This window comes from Megalops cyprinoides, chromosome 11, assembly GCF_013368585.1.
Source record: "Megalops cyprinoides isolate fMegCyp1 chromosome 11, fMegCyp1.pri, whole genome shotgun sequence".
In the NCBI taxonomy this organism is placed as follows: domain Eukaryota; kingdom Metazoa; phylum Chordata; class Actinopteri; order Elopiformes; family Megalopidae; genus Megalops; species Megalops cyprinoides.
In genome coordinates this window covers 30,838,852-30,858,871 of record NC_050593.1, presented here as the reverse complement: position 1 = coordinate 30,858,871, position 20,020 = coordinate 30,838,852, and the positions used below count along the sequence as shown (strand labels likewise).

Below are 20,020 nucleotides of genomic sequence, written 5' to 3'. Positions count from 1 at the left end.
ATGCGGTGAAGATATATAAAGTTGTATCATTAAAAATCGTTCCATAATGTTTAAAGAAGACAATACGCACCTATCTTTAACAATATAAACATGCAATTCTTGTTTAAAATTCGATTGGACAAAACATTCCTATGACAATTATATATTGTATAATGTTATGCGGTATACAAGGTCGTGTGCCAGTTTAGGTTAGTCTACTAGTTCATGTGTAGAACAATTTAAATGTGATGAATTCATTTGTCACTATTTATCAGGACGTATGAGGGTAGGCTATTGTGTAAATGCACATCGGTTTATTTAATCAGTGGCTCACATTTTCGAGCAGATTGCAAAATGCATTTGATCTCGATAGAAGAAAAAAAGAAACTGCCCAAATGCACGCACGTTTTACATCCACTTAAGAAAGGCTTGTTCAGTTCTAGACCTTCCCCCTTTGCTGTCTGAATCGCAGGACCTCTCTGATGGGTCGCTGACATGTGTTGCTAGGATTCACGCCAGCAAGCTTTCAAACTCAACAGACAGGAAAAAAAAAATTGAAAGTATATCCAAATAAGGCCGACGGTAACACGTCCGGACGTTTAATAATCTGTATTCCTGGAATCGTGTTTCACTTCCCTAAAATCCAAAAACATCGTTTCTTTCAGAGTAGGAGAATTTGGATTCCAAACTGGGAGCAGAAAAGGTTGTTGACGCTACTATTCTACTTTTCCTGGAGCACCCATCAACGTACTGCTTAGGTAGGTGCAGCAGAACGATTCCTGCTATGTTAAACATCTAGATATCTGTATATTATAAAATGAATGACAAAAGGCTGTATTATTTTTCAGCAGCTATAGCATATTACAGATTACAAGTCACTGTAATAAATCTGAACTCATGACTGCAAAGAAACATCGGTAAACTCAGAAATGTAGTCGTGCAATTTGAACTGGGTAGACTTACTTTTACAACTGTAGTTATATGTTTTCTGTTAGCCCACTCTCATTGGACGCACGTGTCAGCTTTTACACAGTACTCGAACTCTATGTCTGGAAATTGCGCGAAGCGCAACGCTTGATAAAGTCACATATTTGTAATTGCCCGATTGTAATTTTTCAGTATATCAAAGATCCCTAGACTCCCAAGCTGTGACTTGATTTTCAGTTATACACTGGTCCTTTCCCTGTGCTGCAATACAAATGTGTAAAATGTTGATACGTTCCTGAAAAGTGACTTTTCATAATGCATCACAAACTGTTTTCACGAATGAATGAATATGTATAATTATAATATAATACCACACTGTATTACTCTGTTGGGTTTATGGTAACTTTATGGGGTTACTGTTTATCCATAATGTAACCCTGATATCTTGGTTCCGTTTTGGTGGAACTTGAGGTGTGCAATAATTGTTCTGAAGGTGTTTGAACAGATTGCCTTCAGTCGCCTTCAGTCATGCGCGTCAAGTATGTGGCATGGCGCAAACTTCAGACATGACTAGTCATGCACCGCTGTATTTAATTGAAATGTATAATTAATCAATTGTTCTTGTGCTTAAAACGTCTTTTAAAATGATAAAAGTCTATGTTTCTCAGAGTTGTGTAAGAGGTCACAAGCTTTACTTTTGCTTCACTCCAGATAAGGTCTTTACACTACTGTTACACTAATACTGTACCTCCGGCTGCATATTTCTAAAGAGTCAGCTCAGGGAATGGTGAATTGAAACCATTTGTGACATTTTCCTGCCTCACATTCTTTGAGAGTTCTTTTTTATATTTATGTTGAGGCATCTTTTTGTGCGGTACACCTCTAATACCAACACACATCATTGTATTTTTAGCGCATCACTACTACTCAGAAATCTCACAAACTCTATTCTCTCCCCAGGATGTCTTCTTGGTTGTCTTCTCCTCACTGTACTTTCCCCCCGACATTTGCTTTTCTTTTTTTTCAGCCTGCGTCCCTATTGTACAGATAGTATCCAAATGTGCTGGCACGAATTCCCTTGTTTAAGCTCCGCGTTGGATCGAAGCTTTAATTGTGCCGAATGCTGGGCTGAAATGGGGCACTGACGGAAATTAAACAGGCCCCTCCCTTGACCCAAACATAAACACACGAAACAATGCCCAGGCGCCTGAACCTGATTAATTGGCCGGGTGCAGGGGTGTTGGACCACCTCACTTTAAAAACAATCAGGATCCCTCCCGTTGGCCGATCTCGTACCCGGGAGAACAAACGTCTTCTTTCTTAATCCCTCTCTGGTTAATTATTTAGCCCTGCGAATTTTTTTTTTCTTTCCGAGCATGCGAAAAGCCCAAATTTCACCTACAAATGAGCCGGGGATATAAATCAGTCCCGTAGCCGCACAGCCAAGAGCAATTAAATACAGATGATTGAACTGGTAATCCATAATGGTAACACGGCACTTGCAGAATCCCCCTTTTCCCCCAGCTGCGTTCTGGCAGGCTGTTAATTTGCTGGCCCGCAGCTCCGAAAAGTTGCCCTGAACAAAGCCGGAGCCCTCTCTCCGCGAGGCGCACATGAGCCGTGTTGGTTTAACCTTCTCCGGGAAATTCGGGAAGGTGTCTCTGATCAGGGATCCCTTTGATCCTAACCGTGCTCTGTCTGTAATTCCGTTCTGATTTACTCCTAATTGCCAGTCCTGCTTTTGCAGACTCTAACTGTGGGTGTAACTTTCACGGGTTTTACCAAAGGAAATTGCATACGATCCATACAGGCGTTTTAGCAGTTGTTCAAGGTTTTGTAAGGTTTAAGGTTTAAAATAATACAAAAGTGTTATTGATAGAACCTTAGTTAGTTAGTACGTTTGGAATTCAAACCCAGACACTTGCTTTATGCATTATTCAGAATTTTGGTTGATAGAGATTGATAACATTTGCATAGATACATAACATTACACTATTGTCATTTAGCAGACACTCTTATCCAGAGTGACTTACATAGGTTACAGCTGTTACATGTTATCCATTTATACCACTGGATATTTACTGAGGCAATTTTTGGGTGAAGTACCTTGCCCAAGGGTACAGCAGCAGTGCCCTAGCGGGGAATTGAACCTGCAACCTTTTGATTATGTCGTTCCCCTTGCCATTATGCTATATTGTCACCCCAAAAGTCAGATATGTCAGAAGATACATATATATGTTGCATGTATGTTCACTCTAGAAAACAGGCAGATGTTGCAGTAGGTTTTTTTTTTTTTTTACCTTTATCTAACAGCAACGCAAACAGTGGCTTTGTCACATTTCTCACTGGGCTGGTATTTTAGAGTTTAAATAAACTTTAACCAAGTGACAGCAGCAATGCTCTTATCTCTGGCCCTTCAGTTTCCTATGTGTTTCCAGCCCCTAGCTCTGGGCAGAGCCACAATTTCCGCCTGTGTACCAATTATCTCTGACTGGAGCTGAAGGGCTGAGCCTCGCAGGACCAGCAGTAAACAGCATTCCCCTGCAGTGACACCAGGCTGATATGATCCCAGCTGCACCACCAGCCTGAGGGGACGGGAGGAGGGGTATTAATATGTTTCATGGTGTGACACGGGTAGTTATAATATGCTAAAGCAGTGTTTAGAGCAAAAAAAGGGAAAAGACCAAAGCAGTGGTTTTATGATAACGCTTGGCAGAGAGTTCGCGCTAACAGCACACAATGGTGGCCCATGTCCTTGCCCGTAAGTTATATGCATACACATATGCACATGTAAACTGTGTAAGAAAGTAATAAACCAATGATAACTACTCAGTGTTTATGTAGATGTGGACCAAGCACAAGCCAAGTGCCATTACAACACAAGGGCTGAAGTGGGTAATTCTGTTTATTCTATGGTGGTCTGTCAAAACGAAATATGACCTATTTGTCAAGCAAAGTGTTTATCCAGTAAAGATAATAACAGTTTTTTTTGTGTTTTTCATATTTATGTTACTCAATCCAAGGAGTGCAAAGGTGTAACATTTTGACACCACTGCAAGATACCCAGTTAAAACTATTCAGTGATCGCTGACAGCGATCACACCACTGGGCCAAAAAGCCATGTGGCAGTAGCAAGTACTTTAATGGCGGTAGCTCATTTTAAGGGTGACATCACCATCAGGGTCTCATTTTTGCAATAATGAACCTCACTGCATGTTAGTCCAGGTATCCCTCATGGTCTTTAATGTGAGATCCAGCTCCTGGCTCTTCTACACTTTTTCTGAAGGACTGGAAAATTCTCAGCTTTGAAGTCATAAAAAGTAACGAAAAAAGAGCTGGAAAGAAGCTGAGCAGGTCCACTGGGATAGATGTCTGATTTAGAGTCCTTCACATGGACCGATGGTTGATATTGCACATTTATTTTTAATTTTTTTGGGAACATTTGGTTGGAATTTGGAAACATGCGAAAATATTTCTGGTTCTCGTTTTGTTAGGCACTATATTGATTGATGGTGACATCGGATGGGATACCCGCCAGAACCGTAGCGGCTGTGTTGCTGTAATTAACGCTACTGTGGTGGTAGTGAACGGTAAAGATTATGAACTCCAATGAGGAGACCAAATGAGAGACAAAAGTAAACTGGACCCTGCTCCCTTTTTATGTTTTCTTAATAGCACAACAAACACATCTCACACTGTGGAAGAAAAGAAACACCTGCTTAAACATGTGTGCGTGTGTGTGTGTATGTGTGTGTGTGAGTGAGTATGCACTGTCTGCCTATCTATCTGTCTCCCTCTGTCTCTCTCTCTCTACACACACACACACACACACACACACACACACACATAGACCTTGAAGGAATGTAATTTAATTTGGTATAGCACCCATTACATACTGACTGGCTCTTGGTTTTGCAGAGGAGGGAACCTGCTTTTGGCATTGAGGTTTAATGAGAGAAGAGGTAATGGGTAAAATGTGTCCAGCATTCCTCCGAAAATCCAGTTAATTCATTGGTTCTTTGTTGTTTGCTCTTTCTTTAGCGGCCATTAAACATTCCTTATATCTTACGCTGCCCATTTTCACCTGTCTTCTTAGATGTCCCTTTGTCACACACTATCTGCCTTGACACCACGGGTTAAAAGGTTTATCTCACCACAGCAGAGGGTCATGATTTCTCTGATGAGATACGCCAAGGCTGTATATGTGTCACATCTTAATGGCATGCCTTTCAGGTTATTAACCTGTGACTGGATAGGCATGTTATCAGACTGTCCAATCGCTTATTTTTCACAGCAGTGTTCTCCCTGTTACGGTAAATGACCTCTCGGCCGTGTAAACTGTTGGGGCCTCTCACTAAAGCAAATGCAACAGATGTACTGAGTGTCAGTGGAAAAGTTAACAAGTTAACAAAAACTCGTAGCGTATGCATTCCAGAGAGACGTCCCTGGGAATTAAAATAAGGACCTGCTGTTGGAAATCTACCAGCGCTGAATGTTGCACCATCTGGGAAAATGCTGTGTCTGTGTAAACCTGTTTGTGCATTAGTTAAGTACCTGCGAATTAAAAATGAGTAAACATCAGATACACAAGACATTTTCTACATATTGTTTCACAAATACATACTTAAACCTAAGCCAAAATACAGTATGTATGCAAGAGATTATATATAAAGAACTATATTATAATATTATTTAATGAATCTTGCAAGTGCTGGTCTGAAATCAGGTGCACTGGTCAGCAGTAGTTGTGAATGACCTGAACAAAACACAGGTTGCATTTTTAGCGTGTGTGTGTGTGTGTGTGTGTGTGTGTGTGTTTGAGTGCGTGTGTGTGTGTGTGTGTGTATGTTTATAACACAACTGAAGTTCTTTCCCATTCTGATTACACCTCACTGCCATGATTACTTTCAGTGATACTGACATCACCAAACACACGTTGGGGCCCACAGTGTGGTTGGTAAAGAGTGAACTGATACAACACCAACGCTGGACTGTTATCTGAGTGCTCCCAGAATGGAGTTATAGAGCACCGATCTGCCTGTGGGTTGTTGATAATGACTTTGTGTTATTTTCAGTCAGCAAAGGGCAGTATAATCGCGTGCATGTAATGCTCTGGAAGATTAAAAGAAAGTGCTCTGTTATAAAGTATTCTCATACACAATGACCATGGCTCATTCATATCTTCGCTGTTGATAAATGACCTTGCGTGTCCTCGTAGCTTGTTAGGAGTAATCTTTCTGGTGTGTGATTAGGGAGGACAGCCGATTCTCACAGGAACAAAATGATTCATGTTTTGTTTTTTATATCTTCAACTTAATTAGATCAAATCATTTATTTTCTCCTCTAATCGGATTTTGTGACCTCAATAAGATGTTGACAACGGTCCAGTTTTTATTGTTATGTTGCCTTTCCGGAGTTAAAATGAACTTTACTGGTATCAGAATCAACACAGTTCAGTTTTAGTCTTGAGAAGTTGGTCATTAAAGCTCCGAAGAAGCACGCTAAGGGCAGTGTGATGAAAAAATGTGATTCTTTCAGCTGATGCATGAACACTGCAGATAGGGCTTTGACATTGAATGGCAACCTGTAGTGTTTTTTTGTAGCGTCTTTCCAGTAAACGCACAAAGCGGAAAGAGCTTCCCTTGTGCACTTCCTGTCAGCACTGTGCTTTCTCAGATACGCATCATGGTAGCTGTTGGCGTGTGGGTGATGGGAAGGCTACAGTCAACTTATTAACCAGTAACCGCACTCCACTCTAATTAATTTTAATGTACTAAACATTTGTTTACATTCCATTCTTCCAATTTGTCTACAGAGTTTTTTAAGCTGCTCTTTGATTTAGAACTTCAGAGAGCCCTATAAATTAAACCCAGCGTTTTGCTTTTAATTTGTACCATGTGTCCTTGATGCACTCAACATAAAAATGTCAGACGAAGGCATGGACTTGGTTCAGAAACACTGACTTTCCAATGTGTGTTGCTATCATTTTGAGGAATGACGAGTCATATCCCATTTGTTTTTTTCATTTCATGGCTTATGAATAGACAGCTTGTGCCACATGTGGCATAAAAATAGGAATATACCCTATTCCATCATGTGCATACTGTATGAAAAAGAGACATTATTGTTACTGAGACATTACTTTTACTGTGTTGCAATACCTAATGTGCATTGTGTTGAACTGATCATACTCAAATTTTCTGCACTCTCTGTTGTCTGTAAAAACAGGAGCTGGACTCAGTCTCCGTACATTTTACTGAACGTTTTACTTGCATTTTGCATGCAATTTGTCTGTAAAGAGAGGAGCTGGACTTCCGCTCCCTGTATACTTCACTCCGTTGTTCTGTGCAGACAGTGCTGGACTCACACGCTCACTGCCCCAGGCTAACCGGTGGCAGAACTCCAGAAGGGCACCAGGCTTTCTGAACTCTAAGCAGAAGCAGGTCTTTGGCTGCAGCAGGCTTCTCCTACTGTGCAGGCAGACTGAGACCAGGAGAGTCGAGTCTCAGAAATACACAACCTTACCTACCCCTTTCACTTGTAAAATGTTCTCATTGGTAGTTGCAGTTTGGAAAAGCACCTACATGGTGTGATAGCACTAATGAATTTAGTTTGTCACTTTGTATTAGTTGAGACTAGATAGCCGTATCCAGAAAGGCTTACATACTTTAGACATGATCCATTTATATGCTGGATAGTTTGCTGAAACAATTCAAGATAAGAACCCTGCTCAAAGGTACAACAGACTCTGCTCAAAGGTACAACAGAAGTGTCCACCTGGGATTCAAACTGGCAACCCTTGGGTTACTATGTCTGCTCCTCACTGTACCACACTGTTTGTGTTTGTGTCATCCTCTGTCTTTAGTGTTCTGCCAACATGCTTGCTCGGGGGAAAAAGTCTATTTTATATCCTTTGAGAATGTTGAGACATTAAGAGGAAGGTGCAAACAAGGGAAGACAAGCGTAGCAAAGGCAAGCGGATTACACGGCCAGTGGAGAGGAGGTGGGAGTTGGCAGGCCTCTCTGTTTCAGGTCCTTCTCACATCAGCTAGCAGCGGTATTCAGGCCATCGGGGTGCGGGGCAGAGACAGTGGCAGAGAGAGCAGAGGCAGGGGCAGATTGCCTCTCTGACTCTGATCCGAGGCCAGTGTTAAAGCGGAATACTCCTCCTCCATGTAGTGCTCACCCACACTATGGTCTGATAATGTCATATTGGAGGTGCAGCCAGAGGGTGGCACGAGCGGTGAGACTTAGCCCTCCTCGTCTGTGCCGCCACAGCCCGGCGTCTGTTGGTGCTGATGGGAACGAGACAGGGATGAGTGTGGAGGTGGAGAGGAGAGCTCCTCTAAGCCCTGAAATAGTCACACACAATCAGAAATCACAGGAGGTGGTAAGACTCCTGTACAATGCCCAGCTGTCCCGATCAATGCTGTCAGAATCAGAGGAAGTCTGGGCAAAGCGTGTCAGTTTATTAGCCTCTCCGTTAGCTAGCAAAAACTTGACAGTGTCATTTCAATGTTTTACCTGCCTTATTTTTATCTGTTAGTTTATTTTATGCACATAATGCAAAGTACACACTATGAAGGGCAAATGTGGCAAACCACTTCATGATTCATTATTACGACATGATTAAATAGCTTACTGTATTGTCCAAAGCTAATTAATGTGATCAGTACCAATCTCTGGTGGTGGAGTACAGAAATAATGGTTAATTGGGATAGTGCCTGATTCTATGATGGTAAGATCTACATGCACAGGAAAACATGTGCGGTCAACCAACATGTGAAGAAGAAAGAATGTTCAGATAGAAATACTTTAAGAGAGCATGCTCTTATGAAGGTCTAATGACCAAAAGAAGAAGTTTCATTCATTCAAAAGTACTGACTTATAATTCGGATAATCTGGAGACCAATTGGTCCATTTTTGTTTCTTGAGTCAAATAGAAATTATTGGACAATGTGTTGTGGTACTGTTTGCAGTGAACACAAATTCCTCTCAGATGACTGACTCCCTCACTGATTAAATAACATCAATTGCAAAGTGCTGGAAATACACTCAAGGCCAGTCTAGACTAGACTTTTCTCCACGCTGAAAAATTAGACTACAGCGTAGTTATGAGCCCAACAGATGTCTCCGGCACATCCAGCTAAAAGCAGAATCCATTATATTGTAATCATTTTAACGATATGAGAGATTGGTTTCAGTGTGGAGCATGTCAACACCTAGGCGGTGCTGCGCTGTATGTGCCAGGTGGTGGGAAAGGTACCATACCACATCTGTGCAGGAGCAGCCAGATGCCAAAACACAGTGCGGAGTGAGTTATAGCTCAAAGCGCTTATGCTAGACCGCCAGAGAGAGCTGAAATACGCACTTCCCATAGGCAGATACACTGGCATTAGAAACTGCATGCCAAACCAGTTTTGTGTGAAATCGGGTAGCCCTTATGAGAGGGTGCATTCATGTACATTTGATTGAGTAAGGCACCTGAGCAGAATCAAATGGCATAGCAGTCCTGGTGTTTTCTTTATAGAGTCAGGTTTAGTGAAACCCAAAATGGTGCAATGATTACCAAACCTTATTAAACCGTGTCAGCATAAGGTTAGCATTAATAGCCGCTTATTAAAGTGGGTTGCATTGTTTATCTGTAGATGGCCTTATCCAAATGGTAATTGCATAGCTTACTGTACGTAGAATGTCTACATACAGTCATTTAGCTGCACACAGAGTTGAAATCAAAGTTCATTTTATTGCACTGAAATTTAAGCATTCTGTGCATAATGCAGTGTTATTGAACATGATCTAGTTTTTCACCATAACATTTAGATTTACTTTTAGTCATTCAGCAGCATAACATAGTTTTATTTTGAAGAGGATTGGTCATAATATTACACATGATCAAAATGGTCTGCCAGTTTCTGCCACTTTTATAATACAATTTGATGATAGCCATTCATATTTATAGAAAACATTCAACAGGGCAGGATGTTTCAAATAACCGTGAAGACCAAAGAAGATCTTAGGCTGATATTAAGTGTCTTTAGGGGGAATCAGGCATGAACGAGCTCTAGGCAGGGGTTTGGATGGTGATTAAGACCTGGATGGAATTGCACTTATATGGTAGGGATTAGTGAGGTTGAATGCGGTTTGGTTGGGCTGATTAAGGATTAGGTCGTATTCAAGGTCCAGAAATTTCTGTGGCATTGCGGCAGACATAATTTTCTGAATGTCAGGTCAATCTCTGTATCAGCTGTTAGAGCTACCACTATTTTTTTGTGTTGTGACTCTATACAGTACTGATCTATAGTTTCTTTTACTGGTACTAGACTCGCACACATGCCTTGGTCGGATCCTCATTCAAGTTCACAGTTCAAAGTGCAAAGAGCAGGTGTTAGACTACAAAGATATGAACTTTGGCTGAGCGCCAGGTAACATCCTGAGGTGATCTAGGGATAGGAAAACCAATTTGGGGAGCAGAAAGGCACAATTGCAAACTTGCTAACAATAGCGCGTCGCACAGTCTTTTATCTCTGCTGGAGTCCACCCGCTGTTTTGACAAATCCAGTGCGAAAGCTAAAGAAACCAAATTTACAGATTGGATTAGCTCCAGCCTGATGACTGGCCTCGTGGAGAAGCGGTCTGCAGAACAGTTGTGGCAGCACAATACACATTTCTGAGCCCCTTGAGAAATGTCCTTGTTTGTTCTTAATTTAATTGCTATTGCCTTTGCGTGACCACATGCTGGCCGTGAGGGTTTGTTCTGTGGAAGTCAATATTGAAATTATAACGATGGGGGGGTGTTTGGTTAATATTATCAGGGGAGGCAACTCCCATTTATTTGTAATCTGTTTTTAATGACAAACGTATGACAGTCTAAAACACATCATATCCGGTATTGTAATAACAAGCCTAAAATAGCATCAAAAACTCATGAAATCAAGGGATTATGAAGATACATCCCTGAATAGTGTTTTTTAAATGTACAATATTTCATGTACAGATAAGGATGCATTTATAAAATTAAATACTCTAGTGGTCATGACCTTAGCTCTAAGTAAAAGATAACCACATGCACACAATCTCTTACCTTTTATTTTGACCGTATCATGCTTAAGCTAGCAATTCAGCTATGCACAGTAAGTGCTGAAAAAATCCACCTGTTTTTGCAGGGAGATTTAGTGTTATGTTCAGCCTGAACCTTTGACCTCTGCTGACAAAAAGCATTGTTACAACATCTGTTGTCTTCATGCCTCTGTGGATCCCTCAGTCAGCATCCTCTAAAAATATTATTAATTTTCAGTCCTGTCAACTATGTTTTTTTTCTCAGTTAAATGGTGGATATTGTTATTGACAGAATCTAATATGGTACCAGGGCTTAATTACTCTTAGTATGACACTCACTTTCTGTCACTGGCAAAGTGTGAGGTTGGGTTTTTTTCAAAAAAAAAAAAAAAAACATGGAAGTGTCTCACTAATGACTGTTACCTGCATTTTCTTTCTCTCCATCATGCACAGAGCGATGGGGGATGTCCAGCTTGTGACTAAGACCAGCCTGACCTTATCCAGGGGTTCCCCAAATAGCGAGCCCCCAGCCTTCACCCTCCCGCCCCGCAACGTGCGAGTCAGCCAGGGGGGCGTCGCCCGGATCGATGGGAAGGTAGGAGGGTCCGGCTACCTTGGACACGTGTCACTTTCCTCCACAGTAACTCCAGTAACTCTCTCCCTTTGCCCTGGCGTGTGAATCGTACGTGGTGCAGTGTAGTTTAGCGAAAAGGTGCTGAAACTCACTTATTGGCGCATGTGTCAGTGGGGCGTTTGTGGCCCCCTGTACCCCTGCCAACAGCCAGTCAAAGTGCCAAGGTCGAAGAGGCTGCTGAGCTGCCCGTCTAATGAGGGCGGATCAGTGTTGCTGTTCTCTGCGCGGACTTAGTCATCTGTCGGCAGGAGGACTCTCTCTCGAGGACTTCGTAGTTGAAAATTCAAACCTGTTAGAGCATTCAGAAGCATTAGTGCTTTGACCGGCTTCGCTACGCAGTTTGGCCAGAAATGGCCAATGTATACCCAAGGTTTAAAATTTTATACTTTAAATGTAGGCCTAGCGATGTCTATGGCCCACAATATGCGCTGTGGTTAAGACTCACTACATCACATGAAGGTGGCACTCCCATGCTGCTTGGTTCCTGACAGTCAGCCACTGCGCTCTGTCAGTGTAACCGCACATTATTTACAGCGTACAAGATTTGTGTTTAAAACCCGTATATCCCTGCTGCTTGTGTTGGACAACTCCCAGAGCGTCAGAGCCGCGTCCCAAATAGCTCCTCTACCGCGTCCTCCGCGATTAGCAAGCCGCGGGAGCCTCAACGTCCCGATGCTCTGAAGTGCAAAACGCCTCGAATAAACCAAGCCCCGAACCAATGTTTTTGTCAGGTCGTGCTCCAAAATATATTTGACCGCTTTTTTACGACAAAATTATTTACATAGGGGTTGTGTCCACACTACATAACGGCTTCAGTGTTGGCTGCCGTTCCGCCTGCTCAAAGGAACCATAGTGATCTGGCTGCCCCGAGGACACATGCGGTCTCCTGCTGAAACACCCTGTGTAAAGCGGAGGAAATTGAAATAATAAATGGTGAGGCCGACCTGCTGCGGTTGTCTGGAGCCAGGGGAACGGCAGGAGAAGCAAGCGAGAGATCCCTGGAACTGGGGAAATGAACCGGGGGCTGGCTTCGTGTCCAGACAGACGCTCTGTCAGAACCCATTCAAACCTGGCCATGGATTTTTAAACTCCGCTGATGCAGAGACACACAGTGGATGCGCACTCCGGAACGGCTCCCTGTGAAAGGAATTTGAATGAGGCTGGAAGCAGGTTGATGAGCTATTGGTGTCACAATGGAATTTAAATATGGAATCCTGTGAAAGCGCTCGGAATAACTTCTGAAGTTTATTGTTTTATTTGAGTTGCATCGTAGGTTTTGTCGTGGTTATAACATTAGGCAAAGTATTACATTGTCTGAATATCTGACTGTGAGATCACTTGGGGCAGTATTCCAATGCCAGTTAATGGACAAATAATGGCAAAAAAAATCAATCAATATTCATGAGGGAAAGCAAAAGAACCCATTTCGAAATTGAAGTTAATTAGCCTTGTTGATATAAGTAACTTTTGCCCGGAAGTATATGAATACATGTCTCTTTGCAGTGAGTCATTATTTACACTGAAAGAACTGGAGTGGTAGACAATACTTTGAGGTGATTTTATTATGGGAGCCAATATCCAACCATCAGCTTATTTGAAATGTGTATCCCTAAGACACAACTTCACCACAATTTGTTTCTTCAGTATGTTGCCGCTAAAGCTACCATGGAACATGATTACAGCCTCTCAGGTTGACTGTATCATTACTGTCAAACAAAGTCCATTGTGTTGTCAGACATAGTCAAATCACAGGTGAATGTTGCCACAGCTCACCTGGTGTGATGTCACAATGGGGCATCTCTTCCATCTCGTGCTTCTTCCCAGCAAAGTGTCCTCCTCCCTTTCCCCTCTGTAATGCAGTATGTCCAAAATGGTAATCGTCACCAAGCTTCCCTGATTAATGTAAGGAGATTATGTACCGACGGAGCCCCTCAGATTATATCACTTGTCAGATACACGCTTCTGTGGTAATGTAAAGGCTACTGATGTGAAAACCCGGTGAAGAGTTAGGTCATCGTATTTCTCTGGAGCTATAGAGATGGTATGAAAAATGGCTGCTGAAAGCAATTTCTATCAGTGACCCCAGGACCTGAGGCTGTGATTTGAAATGGCTGAATCTGGAAATTTTCGGTGGAAAGTGAACCGAGTGAAGCAGCAGAAAAGCGCTGGTATCGGGGAACGGTTAGAAAATTGCAGGTTTGCCACGAGTGTAATTATCACGAACAGAGGCGCACTGCAGAGTAATCATTAGAGCTCTGGGCCTGTGACCGGGCACGCTGCTCTGTGAACTTTCACACAGTTGGCTTTCCTGTGCATTTCTCCTTTGTGTTTGATTACATACGCATTATATAAAAACATAAGGAGTCGGCTGGAGCCAGATCAGCTGACTGGTGTGTAAAACTGTGAGGTTAGGGGGGATTATGCTATGTTTGCATCATGGATCGCAGTACTGATAACTGTCACGACTGCAAGTAAGCAAATATCATCTTTCTGACTTCACCCCAGGCAATATTTAATAATTCTCATCCCCAGTGCAGGATGAGCAATGTAGATGAAGTAAAATCCAAGAATATATGACAAACTACAATTTAATACTGTGTATCCTCATCTTTAAGAAATATGGTATTAGAATTGGCAGATGCGCTGAAGACATTCAACCGGTATTAAAGTAACAAATTGATTTGCGAAGCTTTCCTGCGCAATAGAGGTACTTGAATTTTTGTAATACTTCTGATGGACTGCGTGCCTGATATTGTTGCTCTTTTTGGCAGATTAACAGTATGCATAAATATTGCATTATTTATATTTCGAATGCAGACATCTGTGCCTCCCTCATGCGGACATTCCTGCGCCGTGCGCCGTCCCAACAATAACATTACCACGGGCTCCATGTTTTGCTTTGTCTCACTGTTATCATAATGTGTGAAGGTCTGGACCCTTAATATTTACTGGCGTACGTAAACAGCAAGTAGTTTCCCTGTTATAGCTCGATCTCTGACACTTTCCAGTGTACGCCACCCCAAGTTTAAATCAAACACAAACAGCTGTGGCCTTGAGTGATATAGCTTTTTTGCTCGTGTTCTTGCTCACTTGTTAACGAGGGATGATAAAGCAGGCACATTGATCCATTCGCAGCACCGTAGGTTAATTTTAGAGCCAAATGGCACACACCCACTGCTGGCATATTAGAGAGTACAGTCCGATTCGGTTGAGATCTGCGCAGGCCATTTGATGTACGACTCACTCTTTTTACAGGGATTAAAATACCTTCACCTTGTGACTTGCAGCTTCCCGAGGTATTTCTTGGGAGCGAAATTCAGACAGCCCGAGTTTTGCTCGGATGATTCTCCAGCAGCTTGGAGATTTCTTCCAGAATTAAGAGCCGTGGCTGTGCTGTTGGAATTTAAAGCTGATTGTTTGAGGCAGTCATCGCTGGCAGACTTAATGCACTTAGACATGTATTTCTACATTGAAAGAAGCTTTAATTAGGCTAGTATTTTGATTACATTTATTGTGAGCTGGATATGTGCAGATATTACAGTACATTGCAGTCATTCTGGCATTGCAAATTGGGTCTTTGAGACCTTTTAATGCAGTCCTTCAAGTTGCGGTCACTGTACTAGGCTGTGTCTCAATGTGAAGCACTCTTGTGTGGATTTCTGTGGCTATTTAATGGGCAGACTCAAAGTAAAGGGTTTTTAAGTGAAATGTGTGGATGATGGAAAAATGATGGAAACTCACTGTTGTGCATTTGGATGCACACACAGTCATAGTAAATGTCTGAATATTGACCACCAACAGCAAACTCATGGTTAACATTATAAACTGTCATTGCACAACTGTGTAACTAAACATAACTTGACACCATTGCCAACCAACAGTTTTGTTAAAGGTGATAAAACATTAGTTGTCTGGCTTTCCAAGTAAAGTCAACAAATGATTGCTTGCTAGCTAGATAATGTGATGAAGTTATTTTGTCAGAATATGGAATTTTTGCATCTGTCACACAGTTGTATGGGAATAAACTACTTCAAATTACAGTCAACAAGACCAAGTTGCAGTATGTGTATCTTATATAAACAGAAATTTCATCTATGTACATTAATATAAGGTTTTTTGAAAATAAGACAAAAAATCTTTAACTAAAATATGCTTAGGGATTGACATTGATTTCATTTGTTTACTTTGATTGCATCAAGTCCATTATAGTAAATGCTTATTGTGACTTTTGATAATGCAAGACTTACTACGTATTTTCTTTTTCTCAAGTCCCTGAATTTACAAAAAAAAAAAAAAAAAATTAAAAATGTGTTTAATGGCTTGATGGATAAAACTGATTTGAATGATGGAAAGTCTGTTTCATATTCAAAGTCTGTGTCATATTCACTGACAGACCTTGAAGAGACAAAAGGTCGTAGCTTTCATCTCCGAACAGAACCAGCTCTCACACAGTGAGTTATCTGCCCAAAATCACATTAGGTGGATTTTCCACTGACCACTGTCCAAGGGCCCTCCAAGGCCAGAATATTCTCTGTTTTTGCTCGGAGCAGTGTGGCATTAATCAAATATATGTCCTAGCATTTCAAGAAGAACGCATATGGCCAAAGGGGTTATCCACCTCTGATCATTTTAATAAATATTTTGTTTTTCCACTGCTGATATTGAATTTTCCATACATGCACGTGTCCGTTTTAATTTCTTTTTTTATATATATAAGACAGGACTTTGCAATCTGGTAGTACCACAGTGTACTGTGATGGGATATCCATGGTTGGTGCTAGATGGTTTATAAAGAGTTATAGTATCTGCTGGATCACAGCCATTCCTAACCAAGGGTGAGATTCTGCATTTGTATGAGGAAGCTGGAATTTGATAAGAATTTCTCCAGCCTTATAGACTTGGTTCTGTGTGTTTGCTGAATCCAACATAGAAAACACACTATCACAGACAGAAGCTACAGACGACCTCAAACATCTGACCAGGAGTCAGCACACAGCCTGGTAATGTGCATGTACAAATAAACTGGATTCTCTGCACCCCTGTGATGTATAGACCAAACACCAGACAGTTACAAGTGCACCCACAAACAGGAGCTTCCTTGCCTCCTGGTTAGGAACATACATACACCAAGAACAGAACACATTGTGGAGTTTGACAGGGTATAAATGGAAATGTATGCGCTGTTTTGTCATTTTAACTTTGGACTTCATATGGAAAGAGAAGTCAGTCACTTGTAACAGATCTACTCTCTGTATCCACTCTGACATCTCTTCCTGCTCTCACTTCCTTGGTGTGGACATTTGTCCTTGACAGTGTCCCAGTCCTCTAAAGCTGGCTTCTCCCCCTGTTGACCTGGACTGGCTTTTCCTGGATGTGTTTTTGTCATGCTCCAGGGGCATGTTCTCAATGAAAGGGGAATGGTCCCGTGAAGATGAGGAATGTCCACAGCATGAAGCCGCGGGTGTCTGACAGCGGCAGCCTCCTCTGGGCCGGACTCCCGAGCTTTTTTTTTTTTGCCCTTTTTTGGCCAAAAAGGGGAACAAATCTCACAGAACCGGACCTGAGAACATTATAAGAAAAAAAAATTCTCTGTTGCATAATTGCTCCACGGCTGGAAAATGCACAGGGAACAGTATGTGAGGCTTCTTGTGAACTCAGTGAAAGGTATGCTGTCAGAGACTTCACTGTAGGCTCCAGGGTTATTGAAAGCAGATGTTGAATAGCACTGCTCCTGCAAGACTACACATCCACAGTAACCCGAACTCTGCAGGCCAACCTGAACGGGTGCTTCACCCCTCTGCGTTCTGTGTCATCCAAACCTTTAATTATTGAATGGGATCAATTGTACGAAATGGCCGTGTGTTGTGTAAGGCATGTCAGAGGCCCAGTGAATTCGGCAGCACTGTGGTTTGGAATAACGGGGTTAGCATCCCCCTGCCTGTGACTGTCCAAACCAGCCTGAGTCAAACACAGACGAATATTACATTGCGGGTAGCTAATTCATATTACGTTGTACCACAGTGAGTCTGTAAAAATCATTTCAGAATAATTACACCTTGTACAACTGTTGATGAAACTTGGGAAAAAAAGATATTCTGTGGTACTTGGCTGCAACAGGTTCATCCTTTCAGACAGGGATTAGTTACACAGAAATATGAGAGCAAAACGGGAGGATCTCCCACAAAAATGATTCCAGCAAAGAGATTTTAACATCACTGTGATGCTAAACTCCACAAAGGCTGTTGCCTGCAAGGGTGGTCATCACATTCTGTTCAATCGCGGCTGGATACTTGCTTCAGTAACACCATGTATTCTCATAATCTCAATACCTGCCTTTGATAATGAGATACAACATTGTCACGATGGGAGGGTTCATTTTTAAAGATGCGATATAATATTTGATATAAAATATCAAGACAACTCTTGCCTTCCTCTGTACTCTACATAATTTTGACAAGGAATAAACTTGACAAGGAATAATGTGCTCCATAAAAGCTTTGCAGTTGAACAGAACGGTTATTTTGACACTGAGAGGAATTCTCTCTTCATACGGTGGATAGTGTGCACACATCTTTTTTCTACTCTTGGAACACTTAAATATCTGGAATTTACAGACCAGATGTCAGCGTGTTATTAAATACAGAGGTAATTGTATGTTACTGTGCAGTACTTGGGCTTATAGCAGTTTATGTGTGTTTGACATTGATTCTGACACTGCAGACCGGTAGTGGTAATCAGAGATTAAGCTCTGATTTATTTTACCAAGGGGGCGTGGGAGGAGGGGAAGGGTGCTAAAGAAACAGGCAACGGATCAGATCTTGCTTTTTGTGCAACAGGTAATTCCCAAAGAATTCTAGACGGAAGCCAAATACAGCTTTAATATCCCCCAGATGGCCCGCAGAAGTCAGTAGTGCAAAGACATAGTCAGAGATCAAGGACATTTAGGTTTTTTTCTTCTTGAAAGGCTGCATTGCTTCTTGAAAAGCAGTCCCTCTTTCTCAGGAAAATGAATGCATTGTCTCAAAAGCTCTGGCTGTCTCTTGTGCTGCACCTCTACCATCATAATGGATTCATTCAAGGTACTTTTCGGATATTCTGCAAGCAACATTCAGCTGAAACGCCCATCATTTTTCAGTGCAGCTTGTTCATGCTTGTTTCTGAGAGTGGTCATTTCTGTCCAGTTAAGTTCTTCCTCCAAAATGATTCAATGATTGAAATTCTTTTTGACTACAATGTATAATATATAAATTTGATCCAGACAATATATATTTCATGTTTCTCAGGGAAGGGTTCCCAGCTTTGAGGAAACAGACTACAAGCTAGCCAAAATGCTTTGAACTTCAAAAGGGAAATGAAAGGGACTTCATAAATGGGGTGCTTTGTTAAATGTCAAATGATGCATATGTATATTTTGTTGCTGCTTTGCAAAATGAAATTTCAACAATAGCTAATAGAAATTTAATGAGTCAGCGTAAACATTGGCTCAGATGGGAGGTAGAGACATTAGCCTAATTAGGTGCACATAATTGCAACATCAGTATGAAAATCACATTCACTCCCTTCGTCAAAGAGCATCTTTAAAGTCCATGGTTCTACATTCTAGAAGCCGTGACAGGATTCTACATTTGATTGTTTTTGTTTTATTGCTGTTATTCAAGCTTATTTGCTTTTCCCTAGGGTGCATATTCCATCAATGTGAAAAAAAAAAATGTCACAGCACGAATACTTGCTGGTTTATTTTCCTGTCTGGATGCTTTGTTGTGGAATTATGCTGACAGTATTCCAAAAGCAACAGGGTCGTGGTGGGTCACCAAAGTAACAGCACTCAGCTAATGCAAAGTGCATAGGGCCCTTTCTTCAGGGCATTCCCTGTGTTGCAAAACTGTTTTCCCTTCAAGAGCCAACTGCATACTTGTGTCTGTTTTCTGGCCTGTGAAAATTGCCTCTGTATGTAAACAGCTTGCCGTTTTTTTCCTCCTCCAGCCAGCGTGTGATCTTTGCGTTTGGGATTTTTGAGGGCGAAGTGCTTGACCGCCGGTGGCTTTCTCGTGAGTGAGAGTCCATAATTGAAAGATTTCTGCGACGCGAATATCAAACGAGCTGGGTTCTGTCAGAGGTGCGAGCGTCTGTCGGATTTCAATGAACGCTTTTAACCTAATATTCCCGTTTCTGCTCAGACTCTGGGAGGAGCTCAGCGCTGATGGTAACAGGGGATTGAGAGTTAAACAGAGGAGCTCGACAGCTTGGAATGTGAGCCTTAGAATATAAAGCACTGCTTTATTTTGTGAGCGTTTTTTGTCCTGCATAGGAATTCAAATTCCATATGGTATCAATCTATTGTCTACAAGCTGTCGAGCCGTATTAATTTGTATATTCAATCCGAAATTCATAGCAGCTGCTATGGTTAACAATTTCCTCTCC

At 41.7% G+C, this 20,020-nt stretch overlaps 1 protein-coding gene across 3 annotated transcripts in view; it reads left to right on the top strand.

Moving 5' to 3' along the window:
- The first annotated feature begins 366 nt into the window (after nt 1-366).
- Nucleotides 367-20,020, top strand: part of mylka (myosin, light chain kinase a) — a 65,449-nt gene continuing 45,795 nt past the window's right edge. Inside the window, exons 1-3 of one of the 3 annotated variants that reach the window (XM_036540128.1) lie at nt 367-539; nt 645-737; nt 11,419-11,560. In XM_036540128.1, the coding sequence (XP_036396021.1) occupies nt 11,423-11,560 (138 nt within the window). In that variant the 5' untranslated portion in view covers nt 367-539; nt 645-737; nt 11,419-11,422. Of the gene's footprint in view, nt 738-11,418; nt 11,561-20,020 lie in introns of all 3 variants that reach the window. The other 2 variants (XM_036540127.1, XM_036540125.1) reach the window with 2 other exon arrangements.